General features: G+C 53.3%; 1 protein-coding gene across 2 annotated transcripts in view; it reads right to left on the bottom strand.

Annotated features, from left to right (window-relative positions):
* The window catches only part of LAPTM5 (lysosomal protein transmembrane 5), a 25,974-nt gene extending 3,915 nt beyond the window's left edge, over positions 1-22,059 (bottom strand). Inside the window, exons 1-6 of one of the 2 annotated variants that reach the window (XM_045376279.1) lie at positions 21,944-22,059; positions 6,093-6,186; positions 5,277-5,353; positions 3,447-3,575; positions 2,591-2,713; positions 1,264-1,359 (exon numbers count right to left, since the gene is read on the bottom strand). In XM_045376279.1, the coding sequence (XP_045232214.1) occupies positions 1,264-1,359; positions 2,591-2,713; positions 3,447-3,575; positions 5,277-5,353; positions 6,093-6,186; positions 21,944-22,030 (606 nt within the window). In that variant the 5' untranslated portion in view covers positions 22,031-22,059. The remainder of the gene's footprint in view (positions 1-1,263; positions 1,360-2,590; positions 2,714-3,446; positions 3,576-5,276; positions 5,354-6,092; positions 6,187-21,943) is intronic. The other variant, XM_074014226.1, reaches the window with a different exon arrangement.

Below are 22,059 nucleotides of genomic sequence, written 5' to 3'. Positions count from 1 at the left end.
TGGGGGGAAATGCCCCAAGTTAGCAGTGATGTTCTCTGTGTGGGGTGGGGATGGTGGAGTGCTTGTCTTCTTTCTACTTATCTGGAGTTTTTTGTTTTTTGTTTGAGAGGGAGATTCTCACTCTGTCGCCCAGGCTGGAGTACAGTGGCACGATTATGGCCCACTGCAGCCTCTACTTCCCAGGCTCAAGCAATCCTTCTGCCTCAGCCTCCCTAGTAGCTGGGACTACAGGCACGTGCCACCACATGCGTCTAATTTTTTTTTTTAATGTTTTGTAGAGACAGAATCTTGCTATGTTGCCCAGGTTGGTTTTGAACTCCTGGTCTCAAGCAATCCTCCCAACTTGGCCTCTCAAAGCACTGAGATTACAGGTGTGAGCCATCGCACCCAGCTCACCTGTAGTTTTTTAATTTCTACAATGACCTATGTTACTTTTATGATCAGAAAAGAACACTTCTTAAAAGCCCTTCCTTCTGTTCTGTGGTCATCAGCATCCCTGTGGCTTCAGGCCACAGGCCCCCATTGTGGCCTCTAGGATCCCACAAAATTCCCCACGAGAGTTCTTCAGGTGTTAAGAAACAGCAGTCGTGTCCCCCTTGAGTCCTCTATTTTCCATGCAGAATAGCACTCAGGTCTTCGTTGGGTTTTGTGGGGGGGTTTTTGACTTCCTAAGATGGTATGTTTTCTTGTCTCTTCACATTGCTGGTTGCACTGCTGTGAACACACTCTGGTCCTTCACCATCACTCAGACCTGGGTCCTGAAGCTGGACCCTATCCCTGGGCCTGACCACCCCAGAGAAGAATGAGACCATTCCCCTCCCTCCTTCTCATCAACAAACCTCTATTAACATGATCTCAGGCACATGTGGATGCCTGAATTACACAAAACTGTAACATAGGCAAAGTAAGACTCATGCCCCTGAGGCCCAGAGAGAAGTGACTTGCTGAAGACCAAGCACACAGCTAATGACAGTGGGGCTGGGATTCAAACGCAGGCCAGTCCAAATCTAATTCCGGACAGCTGGAATTAGACATCCGAACGCAGGTGGCCTTCATGGATTCACATCCCCTAAACGGGCTGTCTCGGAAGATCCCAAGTAAAGTCAGAGGAGCTGGCATGGGATAGCAAGAGAAAGGAGCTAAAAGCAGGAGAGGAGGCATGGAGGACACGTGTCCCTGCCTTCTAACAGCTTGGCACGGGCAGGCCTGGGCCCAGCACGCCTCACCACCCCTCCCAGAGCCACAGGGCAGGGGTCCACTCACCTTGAAGATAAGGACAGTGATGAAGGCGATGGAAAAGATGATCATCATCTTGATGAACTGGTTATACGGCATATCCTCCTGGCTGGGGAGGTAATTCTGCAACAGATTTGGGAGCCACATCAATGTCTCTGGACATAAGGAATTCCAACAGCACCCACACATCCAGGACTAATGATCCCACCCTCCACACACACAGGAGCACAGTGTGGCACAGCCGTCACCTTGGTCGACCGCCACAGCAGCCTTAGGAAGCAGGTGCTACCCTCAGCCCCATCCCACTGACGGGCAAACCAAGAAAAGCCAAGTGGCTACTACCTCCAGATCCGCGTCCCAGGCTGGTGCACCTGCCCATCCCCAACTGGCAGGTGTCAGCTGCCCATGGGCCACACCTATGCCCTTCTCTAGAAGATCATTTTGGCTGATAGGGACCACCTAATCCACTAGTACCCGGGAGGTTACATTCGCTCCTCTAGGGGCAGCTTGAAACCAATGACTGATGCAGAGGAACTCGCCCTAGGTGAGACTGCCTCTGCGGTCATTTGCAAATATTACCACACATTCTTTGAGACTCCTCCCTTCTAAAGGTAGTGTTTATTTCCTGTCCCCATGAGTGTGGGCTGGACTTAGCAACTCACTTCTAACTAACAGAGTGTAACAGAAGTGATGGAAGTCGTAAAAGACACTGCCTTTCCTCCTTGCTTGTCTCTTACATCGCTCCCGCAGGGGAAGCCAGCAGCCATGTCAGGAGAGCACTCAAGCATCACTACTACAAGTCCACACGATGAGGAATTAGACAAAGAGCCCACATCCTGTGAGTGAGCCACTGGGAGTGCATCCTTCAGATCCAGTCAAGCCCTCAGTTGTCCACAGGCCCAGGGACCATCTTGGGTGCAGCCCACCAGAGTCCCTGGGTCAGAAGAACCCAGCTAAGCCACTCCCAAGCTCCTGATCCTCAGAAACTGTGTGAAATAATAAATGTTTATTGCTCTAAGCCATAGTGTTTAGAAATAATTCATTAGACAGCAATAAAAACGGATATTATGTCTGTGTTGCAATTCACACACCAAGGCCCTCTCTGGGATCATGCAGGGCTGCTCCTATAGTCGTGTCTTTGCTTGGTTTCCTCCTTTTCTCAAACCTGCCTTCCTCACTCCTTACAAGTTTCCTCCTGAGAGGGCTCCCTCAATACATCACCAACACAAGAATCTTCCTCCCAGGTTCCAGCTCCAGGGAACCTGGCCTAAACCACAGACACACAGAGACATGAAGTAACTTGTTCAAGGCCACACAGCCAACAAATGGGCATGGACCACTGCCCCAGACTCACCATGTGGTTCATGGACTTGAAGTTGAGATAGGTGGGCACTTCCATGTAGGAGCTGCAGAGGGTCAGGATGCTCAGGCAGAAGTCCAGCAGCTGCAGCGTCATCAGGGGGAACTTGGAGGGGCTCTGGGGAGGACAAATACAAGGAGGAAGAATAAGGAGCGGCAATTAAAGTCCCAGTTACTGAGCAGCACATAATATGCCCTCACTTGAGAGAGCATCTCAGCTACAGACATCATCGACTCATCCCCTGTGCACAGAGAGACGTGAACACACAGATGTTCATACCAAGAGCTGGTGGCAAACCTGGGACTAGAACCAGGGTCTCCAGACTCCTAGGCCAGGGCCCTTTCACGATGTAGTCCCTCGGTCTCTTCAAGGACAACAGTTGGGGAAAGTGAGAAAAGCAACTTTGGGTGACTGTGTCCTTGACTGGTAGCAGCCCTCAAGCCACTCCACAGTGGACACTCACTGGCAGGAATCATCCTTCTCTTCCTTTCTTCAACTTGGAATAACACTGGGGGCTGGGGGCCTGAAAGCACACGTGCCCTTTCCTCAGGTGTCAATTCACTCCCAGCGGCACTGACCAAATGCTGACCATGGGCTACACCCCCCAGTGTGCGTGTTCCTCATTTAACCTTCATAAAGCAGGCTGGTGAGATGTGATTGCAGGTACATTCCACAGAGGAAGAAACTTGGGGCAATGTGGAGGGACTCAGAGACTGGGTCAAGACCCCAGCCAGGAAGAGGGCTCCTACCCTCCCCAGCCTGAGCCCAGGGCCCGTGTCTGGCCCCCTCCCATCTCCCATGCCAGGCCTGGGGTCTGCTGTCCAGTGAGAGGTGGGGGCTGGGTACTCACAGCACGGCTCCGGGAGGCCAACTTGAGGTAGGCAGGCAGCTCAATGTAGGAGCCCAGCAGGGTGAGCAGGCACAGGAGATAGTCCATGATTTGCAGGGACAGGAAGGGCAGCAGGTACTTCTCCCGGTTCTGAAAGGTAGGCCCAACACCATCAAGTGTCCCCTGCATGCAGCCAACACTCCCCCACCCAGCCTGATGTCCTCATGCATCCCCTGCCCACCCTCTCCCAAATCTTCCCTGCCCTCCTCAGTTGAGGTCACCTTCCTCTGAGTGACACTCTGGGGACAGGGAGTGGACAAAACCCAGGCCCTGAATGAGAGGAGTCTTGGTGTCCCAGGAGACGTAAGGGAACCGTCCCCATCTATCAGGGCTCAAAGAGCAGGATTTGACTCAATTTGCTCACAAGAACCCAGCAAGGAAGGGCTTTGTGCACTTTTTACAGAGGAGAGGGGATCGGAGAGGACTTGCTGGAGTTGGGGACACCAGGGCTAGATCGGGGAAGGAGACTAGGAGCGAGCAGGAGGGAGGGGTGGGGCACTGGAGGCAGAAGGACCGACATGAGCGAAGGCCCAGAGGCAGCAGAGAGCCCTGGCCCCCCACCCCCTCCATCTCCCCCACCACCACCCCACATACAGTTGGACCTCCCTCCGCGGGCCACTCCCAGGGGTCCAAAGTCACAGTAAGGGGCCCTGCCAGGAAGAGGCTGAAGTCCCTCTCCTTCAATTGAAAGCAAGTGACCACCGTGACCAGTATTCATTCATATGCTCTCACAGCTGGGGACAAAATCACGGAAACAGGGGTTTCCTGGTGTCTCATGTGGTCATTTAAAATCACTCAGGAGGCAACCAGAACAACCTTGACTGATCTCAGAGTCAAGGACCACTTGCTCCATTTCTCCATTTCCCTAGCTGAACCATTTGAGTTTCTGCACAAGCACCCAGAGCCACCCTGCACAATGCAAACGGCCTCCCCGGGGAACATGGGTTCCAAGACACAGTGGATGTTAGCAAGGGGAGAGGGTGTTGGCATTTTAGGCAGGGTGGGTGCATTCCAAACCAGCACCAAATCATCACCTCACTCCTCCGGCCCTGCAAGTGCCAGGCCCCTGTCTGCTCAGGAAGGACTCTCTTTCTGGATCCTACTCTCATGGCCATGTGATGAGGCCCTGGCTTCCTGCCTTTCTGGGGACCAAGGGACAGCGGCTTCCTCTTCTGCAGGGGGTTGAGCTGCAGCCCATCTCAATCCTCCCACCAGATTTGCCTCGGGCCCAGGAGCCCCTCGTTGTCACACTAGACTGTCCCTGTCTCTCTGAGGGCCCATCTTCCCCAGTTAAATCATGAGCTCTCTGGGGGCCTTCCAGGGCGTAGGTCCCCCTCAGGGTGCTGGCACCTGTCACTGCACAGATAGAGCTGCATGCATCCTACGTTCCTCCTGCTTCGGCTCCTCTCATCCATTACAAAATCCAGTGCTTTCTCCCCTCCCTCACCCCCAGAAACAACACTTCCTCTTCTCACTCTCCAAATTCCCTGCTTCCACCTGCCATTTAAAAGGATGTGGGTCATCAGCTAGTTCTCACCGAAATGTCGGTGACCAGCATGGCCCACCAGGCCCGGCCCCATGGAGGCTCATGTTACCAGGGAACCGAGGTCACCAGCCCAGGGAATCTCAGGGAGAAACATGGTTCGCCAAAAGGTAAATGTGAAGATCTCCAGCATGCAGGTGGGACCTCCGAACACACCCGCCTCCCCCCCGTCTCGGCACCCAGCACTGCCCATCAGCGGGTGTGAATAACAGGAAGGGGCAGGGGCAGCGGGGCTCCCGAGCCCTCACCTTGACCACACCGATCAGCAGGCTCAGGCTGATGACGAAGAGCATGGCGATGAGCATGAAGCTGGAGATCAGGTCGGCTGAAAGGCAAGGAGAGCAGTGAGGCGCTCAGGGGTACCCCCGGCACCCAGCCAGGCTCCCAGGAAGACACTTCAGGAACCACTGGTTTGGGGACACGAGGGTGCACAGGAAAGCCCAGGCCCTGCCCTCACGCAGTCCTCAGTCTGGAGTGGGTACAACGACAAAAGCAGAACATCACGCGTAGCACAAGGTGGATGCGACAGAGGGTGTTGGGCTGGAGGTGCAGGCTGGGGTCCACTTCAGCCAGGGTGAGGCCGAGGAAGGCATCCCTGGGGAGTGGCCTGAGAGCAATGAGGAGTCGGCCTGAGACAGGGACAAGGTTGCTGAGGTCAGTGTGGCTGAAGCAAGGTGTGGGCTGAAGAATTGCAGGGAGATGCTGTCAGAGAAGTGGGCAGGGGCTGGGTCCCATGGTGAGGAGTTTCCATTTTATTCTAGTGTGATGAGCAGCCACTGACAGCTTTAAGCAGAAGAGTGAGGCTGTCACCTTTACCAGCTGGTGGGGGTTTGCAAAGTGCCATTCCATCTGCTCTCACCACCTGCATATGTGGGTGGGGTCAGGTGGAACATCCCCATTTGCAGATGAAACAGCCGAGGCCCCAAGAAAGGAAGACACTTGCCAGAGGTCATCCATCGTCCATGGAGAGGTGACAGGGCCTCCAACCCCAGCCTGGCTATCCCCAGCCAGGGCCCTCCCTGTCCTCCTCCCGCCGCCACTCCACCGGCGTCCCCTGGACCTACCGATCCTGAGGTAGCCCATCTTCGAGAGCTTGCAGGACGCCTTGCCATGGGCCACCTCTATGGAGTGCTCGATGAACAACAAGACGCTCATGATCTGGAGGCAGAGCAAAGCGTCAGTCAGCTGAGCCTGCATCACGGCCCCCCGACCAGCTCTTCCCACCTTAGTGGTGTACAGCAGGGAAGCCAGTAGTGAGGATCCTGGAGTGGATGGCATGCCAGGTCAGTAGGGCATCCCAGACAAAAGAGTGGCCTTTACATAGAAAGCCCATGCTCAGAATCCTGGGTCTTCCTCTCTCCAGCTGTGTGACCCTGGACAAGCTACTTGACTTCTATATGCCTTGGTTTGCCCATCTGCAAGATGGGGATAATACTAGTAACTTCCTTAGGAGGCTGCCGTGAGAAGTAAATGAGACTATCCCAGGAGAGCCCTTGGGCCCGGCTCTCAGTAAGAGTGGTAACTGTTACTACTGAAGGTCAGGCTTAAAGGGGTGGGGTGGGGGGTAGAAGTTGAAGGCCCCTCCACTGCACCCCCTTCTCTAACAACAGGCTCTGGGGATCAGAGAGCATCATAGAGCTTCAGGTTCCCGGAATCATCAACACAGGCCCAGGAGGGCCCTGGAGAGCATCTAACCCTGAATCCCTGTCTCCCATGGCCCCTCAGGGAATAATAACATCTTCCTCACAGGATTGTGGTGGAGCCAGATGGGATAATTCACTTAAAGTACCTGGCAGATAGTAAGCACTCCATCTGTGCTATTATTATTACCGTTATCCCCACTCGACTGTAGGTTCCAGGCAGGGAAAGCTTGTGTGTGTCTTTGTTCATCCCCCTAGCTGTTGTATTTGTTGAATGAATGAATGAATGAATGAATGAACAAATGAACCCCACGCTCTCAGAGGACCGTTGCTAAGAATGATGGGGAAGGGGCGAATCTGATAGGCCAGAGTGTTGGGGTGGACCTAGAAACCACTGAAATTCAGCCACAAAACTGCAGTTTGAAAGAACCTTGGAGATCACTTTGTCCATGCCTTCCACCAGCCAGTGCAGGAATCCTGTGCCATGCAGCCTCTGCTGAAGTGCTTCCAGCCATGGGGAACTCACAACCTTACGTGTGTCCATGTCCTTGCAGCAAGCCCTCCACCCTTCCCCTACGACACACATGCAGTTCTCCTCTGCCCATATAAAGAACAAGAAGACTCTCCCCTCCCTTCTAGTGGGTGCCCTATCTCTATTAATATGGCCCTAAGTTTACATTGGCTTTCTAGGCAGCCCTGCACTGGTAACTTATGCTCAGCTGACAGGCAACCAGCTACCCACCATCTGTTTCCCCCTTGCTGACTGTGTGGGTTTGTTTTTTGTTTTTTTTTTTAGCTCAGACACAGGTCTCAACTTGTCTTCCTGCCACATTACATCCTGTTTATGGGCGTGGAAAGGGACTGAACAGAAGAGTGATGAAGAGCTGGGCTCCAGATCAAGAGGGATTTGAACCCAGATCACTGTGTGACCTTGGGCAAGTCTCTTAACCTCTCTGAGTTGCCTCATCTGGAAAACTGCAATCGCTGGATTCAGTGAAGATTAAATTGCATTATACTTACAAAACCCTGAGCTCAGGGACTGGCAGGGGGTGCCCAGCAAACAGAATCTGCTTTTGGCTGGGGCAAGCTTACGTGGTTGGGCAGTAGTACCAGGAGCATGGTGCATGCTCTAACTGCCCCCTCTAGCTGCTGGAGAGTGAGCTGGAAAGGCTTTGTCTCATCATGAAAGTCGAGAGCACCCTGAGCAGAAGGCAGGTGTGGTGAGGGCTATGGCTAACACTCAGAGGAAACAGCCCTGAGAGAAAAACTCCTTCCTCAGTCCCTAAAGGCCAAGCCGCAGCCCCTCTCCTCTCAGTTTCACCTTGAACGAGAGAAAGAGAAAGGGAGGCAGATGACAGCTCCATCCAGCACAGAACGGGGTGTCCTGTGAAGTGGTGAGCTCCCCGTTCCTGGGAGTATGTAAGCAGATCACAGATGAGTCACAGCTGGGCTTAGGGAAGGACCATGAGCATCAACCAGCTGTGAAACGAGAAGACTTTCAAAGTGTCAAGATTCCAGGAGTATCTGAGATCTGGAACAAAGCCTAGAATCAGATCATCTCAACCTCCCCTTGCTAGAAGGAGCCTACCTCTACTTGTTTTATAAGCTCCCTCTGCTTGTTTTATAAACTCAGAGAGATTAGGTGGCTTGCCCAAGGACACACAGCAAGTTGAGTGGGGGATCCCAAGTCTCCCAGTGCTATTCTGATGCCTTCCCATTCCCCTGACCCCCAAAATGCCTCAGAGCCCTGCTAGCCTGAACCCTGGGGAGGACTTCGATGTTTTCATCATGCACCTATGTCAGTAAAACCTTCTGAACACACGCCTCTATCTTCCTTTCTTTCTAAATTACATGAATGTGTTACTGTCCTAGTTTATCATGAACATCATAAAACAGCTACTAAAAAATTTCCAGAAATTAAAAAATTGTATGATTGAAAAATTTAGAATTTTAATATTGTCATCCTGAGGCCATGAGGTCACCCTGAACATTACCCGACTTTAGAGACCTCTACTAATCCTCAACTCCCCTCTCAACTCCTCTGTTCTCCTCCAAGCATCCCTCACTGCCCTGCAACCCCTCCAACCACCCCAGGGGAAGAAGGGGACATTTGTATAGCCTAACCCCACGCCACGTGATCTTCCCCTCTACTCAGCAGAGGGATTATTAATACTTTCACTCTCATTTCACAGATGAAGAAAGTGCAGCTCAGGGAGGTCCAGGGCCTTGCCCAAGGCCTCCCAGCTGGTCATATGTAGGGTTAAGGTTCAAATCTTGGCCAATTCCCTCCACTGCCCAGCATCTCCCAGCCACCCAGCTCTGCCTGAGGCCTGACCCTTCCCTGTGCCTCAGTGGAGGCAGAGAGGTGCCCCCATCCCCTCTCCCTCTGTAGTCCCCCTCCCTCCCCTCAGCCTGAGCACCAGACACCAGAGGTATTTCTACTTTTGTGAAAACCACGTGCACTTAAAACCCAGGTCACCCTCCCCCTATTTCACCTTCTCAACAACCCTGAGGCAGGGGACGGGGGAGGACTTTGTCCCTATTGCCGGATGGCCCACGAGGCTCGTAGAGAGCAGGGACCGGCCCACGGTCACGGAGCGAGGCAACCTCAGAGCCTGACTCAGACTCTGCGGGGCCCCGACCTTCCACGAAGATGCCAGTCCCTGACCCGGTAGAAAGGGAGGAAGCTCGGCTCCAGGCGCCCATGCTGCTCTCTAGGACATAGAATGGAGAAGAACTCACATTTATTCAGCAGCTACTGTATGCTCAGACCCGCACACAGAGGCTTGCACTGCAATCTCCCAAAACTTTACAAAAGAGGCAACATTTTCCTGTTTTACAGATGAGGAAATGGAGGCTGAGACAGAACTCATGTCCTGTGTCACGTGGCCCGGCTGGGGTGTGAACCCTGTTGCCTCTCTCCTGGGGTCCGGGGCTCCCCACAAGGCTGGGCTGGCTCCCCTGGGACTCCAGAATCTCTCCAGCCATCTGCCCACTCTTCCCTGGCAGCCAGGCCCCAGCCCCTCAGAGCTCAGGAGACCAGAGCTGGGGAGCAGGAGGCCTCCGCCACTGCCTCACTGCTGTGTGGCCCGGGCCAGGTTCTGGCTTCTCCCCGGCCTCAGTGTTCGCCTTTGGTCAATGAGAAGAGACCCTCATTTTCCCCTGGGGCCATGGGGATGACAGAGCGCAGGAGGGTCAGTGGGGTGGAGCTCCTACACACTGCAGGACATCTCACCCAGGCTGCCCACAGTCCTCCACCCCCAGCCACCCCAGGGCCAGCACCCTACCCCTCAGAAGGCCCTCACTGCCCCACCCATGTCCCTAACCAACAGCTATTGGTAATTCCTGGAAAGTACCTGGACGACCTACAGAGTATGCAAAGAGTCCAAATTTCCAAGCTGGCCAGGCACGGTGGCTCAGGCCTGTAACCCCAGCACTTTGGGAGGCCGAGACGGGCGGATCACGAGGTCAGGAGATCGAGACCATCCTGGCTAACAAGGTGAAATCCCGTCTCTACAAAAAAATACAAAAAACTAGCCGGGCGAGGTGGCGGGCGCCTGTAGTCCCAGCTACTCAGGAGGCTGAGGCAGGAGAATGGCGTGAACCCGGAAGGCGGAGCTTGCAGTGAGCCAAGATCGCACCACTGCACTCCAGCCTGGGCAACAGAGCAAGACTCCCTCTCAAAAAAAAGAAAAAAAAAATTTCCAAGCCCCCAGCCCTTGCTTTCCCTTCATGCCCCTGGTTTCCACCTGAACATAGCGCTGGCTTCTCCCTAAGCTCTGAGAGCCCAGCTGGGCTGTGACCTTGGAACACAAGTCTTCCCACGACAGGCACAAGGCTTCTCTCCTCCAACAATGCCCAGGCAGATAGCATGCCCTCACCCACCTGTTCCCCCATTACAGCATCTTTTAACCCACTGTCCCTTCATTCTATGCTGGTGAGATCATGAAGATAAGAGTTGGGGTGCTGGAGTCAGATGGCCCCAGGCCCCAGCTGATCTCTGCACCCTTGAGCCAGCCACTAACCTCTCTGGGCCTCGGCTCCTCATCTGAGGAATGGGGTTAATCACTGACCTGCCTCACAGGATTGCTGAGGTCAAATGGCATCATGCAGTGCACAGAGCCAGGCACACAGCGGGTGCGCCACAAGCAAGCACAGTTGGGTGGTGGTTTTTGCTACCTCTGGGCTTTCACTGACTCTCAGTAAACACCCGCTGAGCACCCACCACCTCCAAACTCTGTCTAGACAAGCCACTGACTCTGACGTGCCGGTGTCTCAGTCTCCAGGGAACTCAGTGCATGAATGGTGTGCTCAGAGTCATGACAGAGGACACGCATGGGGCTTGGGGTCCTTGATAAGGGATAATGCATTGCTATTTAAAAAACTTAAGGAGAGTTTCACCAACAGGAAACCCACGAGCATGGCTTTGAAGGATAAGTAGGAGTTTTCCAACACAGAAGAGAAGAAAGCATTCCAAAAGAGGGGACATCGTGTGCAAGGCTACAGGCCTGTCAGTGCAGGTGTGTTTCAGTCTCTCCAGGGAAGCTCAGAAGGTGCGGGAGTGTCTCTTCCCTGAGAGGAGGATGTTACCAGTGGGGAAGTATGGCCCAGAGAGAGACAGCGACCAGCCCAAGGTCACACACCAAAACTGTCGCAGGGTCAAAATCAGCTCTGTCCTCCTGCCTCCAAGCCGGGCTCAGGCTGCGGTCCCAGCCATGCTCAGCCACCGTTCCCACCCCCACTCTCCTTTCCCGCTTTTCACCTCTTCCTTCTGCCCCTCTTTGGTTTCAGTTCTTATTCCTGTCTGCATGCAGCACTTCTTTCTTAATGACAAACACAGCTTCCCCAAGCTGGCCACTGGGGAAGTGGCCAGGGCGCAGGGGTATTTGTTTCTTTTCCTGGTGGCTCTGAGGAGCAAGCAACAGGTTGAGCTAAAAGAATGGGGGCAGGGGCTGGAGGAGGGAAATCAGGGAAGGTGGGGACAATGGGGTCAGTACTGAACATGGCTGGGCAATAAGGATGGCGGTGCCAGAGGGGATGCCGTGTAAACAGTGCACCAGATGTCACCTGGGAGGCACTGGCCATGGTGACCATGTGAGATGGGGAGTGGCTGTTGGGATGTTGTTGGAGTTGGCGTGGTGATGACAGTGATGATCAGAGATGCTGCTGGTGATGCTGGTGACAGTGATTGGGGTGACGGCAGTGGGGACATCAGGATAGGATGGTGATAAGGAAGATCATGTGGATGGTGGTGATGACACCAGAACCCCCAATTCTGGGGTTCAAAGACCAGTCCCTTCTGCAGAAGAACAGGCCCACTCTCTCACACTCTCTGATGCCCAGGATCCACCATCTCAGAAGCAGACAGGCAGAGACCCACCCTCTGAGATTTTCAGGGAGGTGAAGGTTACAGAGAAAGAACCCAGCCTTCAGTGAGCACCCATCGTGTGCCAGCCGGAGTGTGGACACTTTCCTGTCTGTTTACTTCATTGGCTCCTCCTACCAAATGTGCGAGCCCAGGACAGAGGCTGCACAAGAAGACATGCCCGGGCTTGTCCTCAACCCTTCCCAACAGACAATGCAGTTTGCCAAATGGGTCCCAAGTGCCACAGCCTTCCCTTGCCCCTCCCGCTCAGGGCTGCTCCACCCTGACCTTGTGTCCTATGGCCTCACACTTCTGCCATCATCGTTACCATTATGGCCCGTCCCTGAAGCTCAGTCCCCTCAACCTCACCTGCCCACCCTGATTTCCCCGGGTTGTCTGGGAGGAGGATGTCAGAAGGGAGTCAGATGTATCACTGTCAAGAGGAAGCTCCCCTCCCCCACCCTGTGCTTCTGGTCAGAGCTTATGGGGGGCTCAGTGGGGGCCAGCCCCCCAAGAGCTCTATCTCCCCAACCACCTCTCCAGCCAGCCCAGATACCACCAGACGCCCCCATTCCTGGGGCCACGCACTCTGCAGCAGCCCCGCCTGGCTGCCTACAGCTCCCCAGAGCCTTGCTTCTCTCTCTTCTTCACTCTTCTGCAGTCCTCGTCCTCCCTCCCACTTCCACCTCATTCCCTCCTCCCTCCACTGGGCTCTGGGGCTCACAGACTTCAGTGAGAACCCCAGTGCTGATCCCCTGTGGGATCCTGGCCTGGCCACATTACTTCATCTGTAACATTTCCTCATCTGTAGAAGGGAGGGAAGAATCCATCCACCTCCCGGAGTGGGTGTGAGAAGTAAATCACTGAAGACAGTGATTCAGAAAGATCAGCGGAGCTGCAGAGGTGGCTGTGTGTGGACACCCAGCACGGAGCCTGCTGGCCGTGGCTGCCTTATTTGTAACAGCCCCAAGCTGGAATCAATCCAAATGTTCTTTTGCAGGAAAACAGGCAAACGCATTGTGGTAGATTTATACAATGGCGTATACACAGCAATGGAAAAAATGAGTTAGCTACCCGCAACCACACAGATGACACTCCCAAACATATCGTTGGGAGAAAGAAGTGCTCGCAAAAGAACACACGCTACAGAATTTCATTTCTACGTAGTTCTACAGCTGTATGTGATATAGAACTACATAGATGGGTAGAAGTCAGTGGGGGTGGGGCAGTGGCGAGGGGGGGTTCTAGGGGCCTCTGGGTGCTGGTCCTGTCTGATTTCTTAGTTTGGGTGGAGGTCACATGGATGTGTTCACCTTGTAGAAACTCACCAAGATATGTGCTTACGATAACTGTGCTTTTCTATAGGTAAATTACACATCAAGAAAAGGTTTGCAAAAATAAAATAAAATAACATAGAGATGGGCTGACACCTACTGTGCCAGGTTCCACAGGATCATGAAGATGAATCAGGCTGGGTCAAGACCCAAACGAGCATCCAGGCCAGAGGGCACGACTCCCAGGGACCCAGCACACAGGGCTCTGGGTCAACACCCAAAGCTTAGGGTCCAATGGTGGGGGTCAAGGAGGGCTTCTCAGAGGAGGTGAATATTGAAGAAGATTCCCCCAAAGAGCAATGGGAAAAGTGTTCCAGGCAGAAGAAAGGGCATGAGCAGAGGCCAGTGTGTGTGAGTTTCATTCAGGAAGCCGCAAGACGTTTCTCTTAGTGAATTGTGATTTGGCATCATCCATGTGCTGAATACGCAGCAGGCCTCAGTAAATGGCAGCAGTTGGCTGGGAGAACACACGGATCCACTGGTTTGGCAGGGGTGGGGCCTCTGGGGTTAGAGAGAAAGGGGAAAGAACATGCAGGAGACATGACGGCTCATGCAAAAGCCTGGAGAACCTAGACTCAGATGGCTCAGATGGCACTGGAGGAGGCTGTCACAGGCAGCACAGGAAGTGCTGTGACTGGGCGCTAGCAGCTAACTTTGCCCCAAAAACAAACAGTGCCAGTGAATCCCAGCAGCAGAGGTATGCTGGCTGGTGGTAGCTTATCAAATCTCCCTTTAGGAGCAGCCAGTTGGGGGCTCAGAGTTGGCCTCTAGGTATGACACAAGGCCCTGTCATCCTCCACTTCCTAGATATCTGGGGAAGCGCCCTCCACTCCCCCAACGATTCTCTCAAACCATCGCTTCTCCCTTTATCTTCAGAACAAAGACCCACGACAGTGATAATAAGTATTGATACTATTATTATTCTGCATTTATTAGACGCCAGGTCCTCTTCTGAACATATACAGTCGGCCCTCTGTATCACGGGCTCTGCATCTGAGTATTTTCAATCTGCAATCCAAGATGCGGAACCTGCGGGTAGGGAGGGCCGACCAACCACACGCTCTCTCACGTCATCCTCGCGCCAGTCTTGAGGGACAGGTTCTGACATGAGTCCCACGTTTTTCTGATTTTGCAGGTAGAGTTGAAATCAGCTCTTCACACATGGGCTCTGTGCTTCTCAGAACAAGGCTCTGGGGATGGCAGAACTGACCCCCCACCCCATCCCATGGCTGCCAGGAAGCCTGCCCTCCCTGCCTCCGCCTGGAGCAGACACTTGGGCTCGGATTCTTTATCTAACACAGGCTTCAGAGTCACTCGCCCTCCTGAGCCTCAGTTTCCTCATCTGTAAACTGGCGGCCCCGGTGGCAGCTGCCATTTGTCCGGTGCCACAAATGGGAGTTACTGATCCCCATTTGACTGGGGAGGAAATTGAGGCCGGGGGAGGGGTGCCTTGTCCCAAGCAGCCCCTGCGCAGGGCTGAGGCGGTGCAGCTCATGGCTCTGCTTCCTGCCTCATTAGGGGGTGCTTTGCGCCACTTCCCCTGGCAGGGTGGGGTCCCCTGGGAGACCAACGCTCGCCTCACAGTGAGCTCAGAGCGAAGTCCTGGTTTCAGGCCGGTGCTCTAGGCTCAAAATAAAAGCCTCATTTCCTGGAGGCCTCGGGGCCAGGTTGGAAACAGAGAAGTCTCGGCCAGGCCAGGCTAGAACCTTCAGCCACTCTCTCGATGGGATGGGCCACGGGGCCCTCCTGCTTTTAGAAGCTGGGGTTCACGCCCCTGAGGTGAGGAGAACAACTCAGTTCTGACACTGAGGAGGGGCTACAACTCCCACCCTGCCCCCACCGGCCTCCTCACCCCTCCATGAAGGGCACAGAGCTGCAGTGGCAGAGAACGCAGCCTCTCTGTCCAGCCCAGGGGCATCGGGCGTAAAGGTAGCAAGTTCTAACAGATTCTCATCCAGGGTTTTCCCCACCTGGCAGTTTGGACCCATTTTTCAATCCCAAACAGATGAACTTTCAAGAGGGGAGCGGGGCCAGGCACAATGGCCCACGCCTGTAATCCCAGCACTTTGGGAGGCTGAGGCGGGTGGATCACTTGAGGTCAGAAGTTTGAGACCAGCCTGGCCAACATGGTGAAACCCCGTCTCTCCTAACGATACAAAACTTAGCCAGGCGTGGTGGCACACACCTGTGATTCCAGCTACTTGGGAGGCTGAGGCACAAGAATCACTTGAACCCGGGAGGCAGAGGTTGCAGTGAGCCAAGATCACACCACTGCACTCCGGTCTGTATGACAGAGTGAGATTCAGTCTCAAAAAAAAGCGGGAGGCCTTGTGTTCTTCTTCCATAGCCCACTTCAGGGACTCGCCTGCTAGCCCCCGACCCAGCTTCGCTAGGGCCTCCTCCAAATGATCACTTTTGAGGCAGGGACCACTGGCCCCATTTACAGATGAGGAAGGCAAGGCTCAGATAACAAAGGTGCCTGCCTGCTCAAGTCGCATTGCCGGTGAGTAATGGAGATGGGCTTGTGTTCCTTTCAATCACAAATCACTGTCCCCGAAGTGGAGCAGAGAAAAGAGCCCCAGGAGTTCTAAGGAGGTCAAATCAGGAGAGCTTCCTGGAGGAGGAAGCTTCCCGTGAACTGGACCATAAAGAAGAAATGAATGGTGGGAGGCTGGATGAGGGCAGGGCCTCCCAGACAGACACACCACCCCAGCCATGGGCCAGGGAAGGAACTCATTTGCCCACTTTCTGGATCATTCCACACACCTGTGTGCCAGCAGTGGGGCCTGAAGGAAGCTCCTGCCCCACCTCTCCATGTGTCCTGGAGCAAGTAAGGGGCCCTGCTGGACCTGTTTTCCCATCTGCAAAATGAGCTGACGGACCGAGCAGAGATCCATCCTCTTAGCTCTGAAGCTTGTAAAAGCAAAGGACTCGGGCAGGTCCCACCCCTGGGGACCTCTCCACCCTACTCCCCCACACACCTCGTGGCCACCCCTCCTAACCCAGCTTACCAAACCTCCTAGGTCTCTGAAGCACGGCGGGGTCCTTGCCCTTCAAGCCTGTGTTCATGCTACTCCCCCCGCCCAGCATGGCCTCTTTTCCAAGGTGCCCAAGCAAAGCCCTACTCATCCTTAGGACTCAGACGTCCTCCAAGAAGCTATTCCAGAATCCCAACCTCCAGCCCTGCGTCTGTGCCCCCATCATAGCCAGCAATGTCATCTGTTGTCCTTGTCACAGTTTTTCCTTGGCAGACTGGCCCCTCTAGGGCAGAGGCCATGAATGAGTCAGGGCTGTATCACGGCCTGGGACTGGGCACAGAAAGACATGGGGGGCTTACCTGCACGAGGTCAGGGCAATAGACACTCCTTCTTCAAATACTATGATTTGAATGCTTTACCTTTTTTTTTTTTTTTTTTTTTGTGGAGACAGAGTCTCACTCTGTCGCCCAGGCTGGAGTGCAGTGGCATGATCTTGGCTCACTGCAAGCTCTGCCTTCCGGGTTCACACCATTCTCCTGCCTCAGCCTCCCTAGTAGCTGGGGCTACAGGCGCCGCCACCACGCCTGGCTAACTTTTTTGTATTTTTAGTAAAGACGAGATTTCACTGTGTTAGCCAGGATGGTCTCAATCTCCTCACCTCGTGATTCACCCGCCTTGGCCTCCCAGAGTGCTGGGATTAAAGGTGTGAGCCACCATGGCCGGCCCTTTTTTTTTTTTTTTTAAACAGAGTCTCACTCTGTCAGGCTAGAGTGCAGTGGTGCGATCTCGGCTCACTGCAACCTCCGCCTCCCAGGTTCAAGCAATTCTCCTGCCTCAGCCTCCCGAGTAGCTTGGATTACAGGCTCCCGCCATCATGAATAGCTAATATTTGTATTTTTAGTAAAGACGGGGTTTTGTGCTGACGTCAAGTGACCCACCCGCCTCAACTTCCCAAAATGCTGGGATTACAGGCATGAGCCCCCACACCCGGCCTTATTTTATTTTATTTTTTTAATTTTTCTCGATTTAAAAGTAGTATACTTGAGCCACAAAGTAAAGTAGCATTGGGTTATAACCCAAAGCATACAGTAAAGATCCTGGGGTCCCTGTGATACAAATACATCATTTATTTATATAATAAATCAGGAGTACAGACAAATCTCCTTGAGAAATTCTAAGTAATTTATGTAGCTACTCTGCCCTCAAGGAGGTGGGGCGGAACTCCCCATTCATCAAACTTGGGCTGCATGGAACAGCACAGTGATTTCCTTCTAAAACATACAGCATGGAAAGGAGAGAAAAAAGAATAACTTTACAAGGGAGCAACCTCAGCCGGGGGCTCAACGTCACCAGCAACAGTGGTGAGTCAAGTTGGCAGAACCTTTTCTTAGTACGATGTTCTGAGACTGGCACGTCACCTCCGTGGGCTTCCTCCCAAAAGCACATTCCCAGTCTACTCATGAGAAAATCACCAGAGACCCCAGCTGAAGAACATTTGACAAAATGCCTGACAAATACTCCTCGAACTGTCAAGGTTTTCAAAAACAAGAAAAATCTGAGAAACCATCATACCAAGAGGAACCTAAGGAAGCATGAAGACTAAATGGGACGTGGCATCCTGGATGCAATCTTGGAACAGCAAAAGGATATAAGAGGAAATCTGGGGAAATACGGGTAAAGCGTGGATTTTAGTTAATAACAGCTCACGAATATTCATTCACCCATTGCAACAAACACACCACGCTAACTGTGCTCTATTGCTAATATTGAGACGTTAGCAATAGCGGAACTAGGCACAGGGGATGCATGAACTATCTGTACTGTGTTTGCAATTTTTTCGTAAATCTAAAACCGTTCTGAGTACGTGCTCATTGTACCAAATATGGAAAATACAGAAAAGTAGAAAAAATAGAGTCTTCACCATCCTAGAACCCAGACACATTTCCTCCTCGCCCTGTTTTGACGTATCCTGTTTCGATACTGTTGAAATCATAGCAGGTGCTAAGTTTTTTAACCCAGACAATGCATTTCTAAGAGTGGAATTCTGGGCACCCTGGGGAAGAGGGGTCAGGAAAGGAAGAGATTTCTGGACGAATGCGTCTTCTGGGGGTGCCCACTTTCTCCCATTGACTTAGGACATGCTTCAGGTTGACAAAAAGCCAGGACCCAAGGGATCAATTTAAGAAATTTATCTAGGCTGGGCTCAGTGGCTCATGCCTGTTATCCCAGAGTGTTGGGAGGCTAAGGCAGAAAATCACTTGAGGCCTAGAGTTTGAGACCAGCCTGGGCAACACAGTGGGACACTGTATCTACAAATAGATATATAGTAAAAATTAGCTGGGCATGGTGGCATGCACCTGTGATCCTAGCTACTCAGGAAACTGAAGCGGGAGGATCACTTGAATCCAGGAGTTCAAGGCTGCAGTGAGCTGTGATGGCACCACTGCATTCCAGCCTGGGTGACAGAGCAAGACCCCATCTCTTAAAAACAAAAACAAAACAAAACAAAACAAACAACAAAAGATGGGCAAGTTACTGAACTTTGGAAAAAAAGAATAAATTTTAAAAAGAAAGAAAGAAAGTTTGTTGGCTTCCTAAAGTGTGCAAGTTTGGGTGACCCAGAGAATCCTCTACACAAACCCAGTGACATCCTGAGGAAGACGCCCGAGCCCAAAGCCACGGACCAGGCTTCCCTCATGTAATAACGCCCTCATGACTCAATAGAGCATGGCACTGTCTCAGGATGGCAAGGGCCCAATTTAACCCTCCCCAGAGGGGCCAAGTCCACAAATAGCTCATGATGTGTAGAGTCGTCACCCATGGCTGGGTCCAGATGACAGCCGGCATGGGCTATTGACACATCTGGACCACAGCTTCTCTTTTTCCATTCAGATGCTCAAGGTCCTATCAGCACACCTGCTAGCCTATGGGAAAGCCCCCAGGCCCTGCCCTTTCTGGGAAGGAGAGAAGACTCTTTCGGGGTGCAGGAAGATAACCCCCCACTGGAGTCAACTGAGGACCACAGCCTGGAGACAACCTGGGCCGAACGCACAGCTTCCAGGACACCCCTCTGTTCTTATGCCTGCTCCTGCTCTAGAGCATCTCATCACTCATAGGCATTGGCTCTCAACTGGAAGAGACTGGGCCCCATAACTAGAGACATTTTTGGTTATCACAAGAGGCAGGGTAGGGAGAGGGGCAGTGCTACTGGTATGTAGTGGGTAGAGATCAAGGATGCTGCTGAACTTCCTCTAACGCACAATTCACTCCCCCATGACAAAGAATTATCCAGCCCAAAATATCAACGGTGCACTGCAGGGAAGATCCAAAGTCTTAGCTTGTCACTCAAAACCTTTATCACCTCCTCCCCAAACTCCAGGTTGGTCTCTATTGTGTCCCTGTAGAAGCCAAACATATACGCCATTGCTCACCCATTTCTCCTCCCCTTCCATACTGCCCACAACCAAACTCTCCCTTTTGCCAATGGCACCACCTCCAAGAAGTCTTCCATGATTGCTTGGGCCCACACATTCTTCAGCTCTGTGAGCAGGGACCGTATATCACACCACCATTTACAGGTGAGGACATCGGATCAACATTTCTTGATCAACAAGAAATCTTAACAGCCCCACAGTCCCGGGTTTGCAGGGCAGCCTCTAGGCCCACACAGCCTGCAGATGGATTCCACTTGGCCGGCACAGAGATTTTTTTCTACCGTGCATCAATCACTAGCATTGAAACATCAGAAGATGTGACACAAAAGCCTGCTCCCTATTCTCCAAACATCAGAAGAGTGGCCACCAGGGCCCACAATCTTTTGTGGAAACAACCAGCAAAAACAGAGAGCAGCTTCAGGGTGGGACAAGCAAGGCCTCCCCAGGTCACCGCAGGCCCATCTGCCCCCTGCTGTCACTCACATGGCCTGCCCAGACCCTGGAGGCATCAGAGTTGGAGACCTCTGAGCCAGTCAACATCACCTTACCCCTGACTTTATAAAAAGGAAACTGAGGCCCGGAGAAAGGCTTGTCTGAGTCCACACAGCCAGTTAGTGGCAGGGCTGGGGTGAGGACCCAGGGACTTGCTACCTGTGAGATGCCCCTGCATGCCACACTGTCCTTCCAAGAACGCTGCATAGTCTCAGAGCTTGAAGGCCTAAAAGACAGGGTACAGGGACACCCAAAGAGTGATATGCTTCTCTCAGCTCTTGCATTGGCAGGAGCTGGGCAGGACAACCTCTGAGTTCCTGCTCCCAAAACTAGAGTCCTTGAATCTGACAGCTTGACTCCAAGGATGCTCACAACAGGTGCCATGTCTGATGCACAATGAATGATAAGGCACTCACCTGTGCGTCAGGCATGGTTCTGCAAGCTTTGTATATATCAGCTCCCTGAGCCTCACAACAAACCCTATCAGATGGGTACGATAACTCACATCCCCATTTTTTTAAATGAGAAAACTGAGGTTCAGAGAGGTTAAGTAAATCACCCAAGGCTGCACAGCTGGGAAGCAGGGAAGCCAGAATTTGCACGCAGAAGTCCGCATCCAGAGGCCGCGCGCTAACCACTGAACAGCATCGCCCCCCTGAAGGCTGGGCTCTTGCCACAGCTCTGCCTGCCCTGCCTGTGACAGGAAGCAGATGCAGGCAGGTCTAAGTGTGCAGCAGCCCACCGCAGCATGTGGATCTAGGCTAATTTTGAGGAAGCCCTTCCAGACTCATGAGAAAACTGTCAACCAACCACAGGCCCTGAGTCACCCCAGGAGGAAGTTGCCTGGGTCTAGGGGAGATGGGTGTGGCCAGGAGTTTGGGGGTGAGGTGGGTCTAGGCAGGACAGTACAAGGACCCTGACCCTCAGCCACCCCAGGCAGAGGGGGAGCCTTGGCCCCCGGGCACTGTGACTTGCCCGAGATCACACTGTGAGTTACCAGGAAAGGAGGAACCAGGGACAGCTGTGACTTCACAAGTTGCCCAACAGGAGCTTGGGCCGGGCAAGTTACCCTAATTATTAGCACAGGTCGCAATTCTCTTTGGTAGGCAGAAGGCCGTGGTTTGACTGAGCTGGAAGCTAAGAGGACTCGGCCCCTCCCTTCCCACTGGAAGCACAAAGGGGTGATGCCCACTTCTTTTCCCCTTGAGTGGCCCAGGCTCCATTCGGGCCCCAGGGGAAGAATCGGGGCTGTGTCTGTGGCCGACCTCACATCCTGGTCAAACAATCCCAGCCCACGTTCCTTCCAAGATCCCTGACTTCCAAAGCACTTTCACATCTGCTGTTGGCTTTGTGCACAAATAACCTTCCGGCCGCTGCTGTGCCCCATCTCACAGAGGCAGAAACAGAGCCAGCCTCGGAGTGAACGTCAGTTACATTTGCCTGGAAAGTGGATTCCTGCTCCCTTACTCCTCACTCCTGCGGGTCCCCCCAGCCATTTGACAGAGGAGGAAACTGAGGCCCAGAGCAGGACAGGGATTTGCCCAGGATCCCCCCGAGAGGTGGAGAGCAGGAGCTCTTTCAGTTGCGGGGGGCTCCGTAGATGAGGGGTCACCGCAGACACGCACACTCACGCACGCACACACACACGCACACCCGGGGCCCCCACACTCACCACATGGTAGATGGCCAGGGCGGTGGTGGCGATGCGGACATTGAAGCAGCAGCAGGTCTGGCGGACGGTGGACAAGCGGGGATCCATGGTGCTGCTGTCCCCTCCTCTGAGGCACT

This window comes from Macaca fascicularis, chromosome 1 (assembly GCF_037993035.2).
Source record: "Macaca fascicularis isolate 582-1 chromosome 1, T2T-MFA8v1.1".
Classification (NCBI taxonomy): Eukaryota; Metazoa; Chordata; class Mammalia; order Primates; family Cercopithecidae; genus Macaca; species Macaca fascicularis.
The sequence above is the reverse complement of the archived record's forward strand: the minus strand, read 5'-3'. Positions and strand labels throughout refer to the sequence as shown.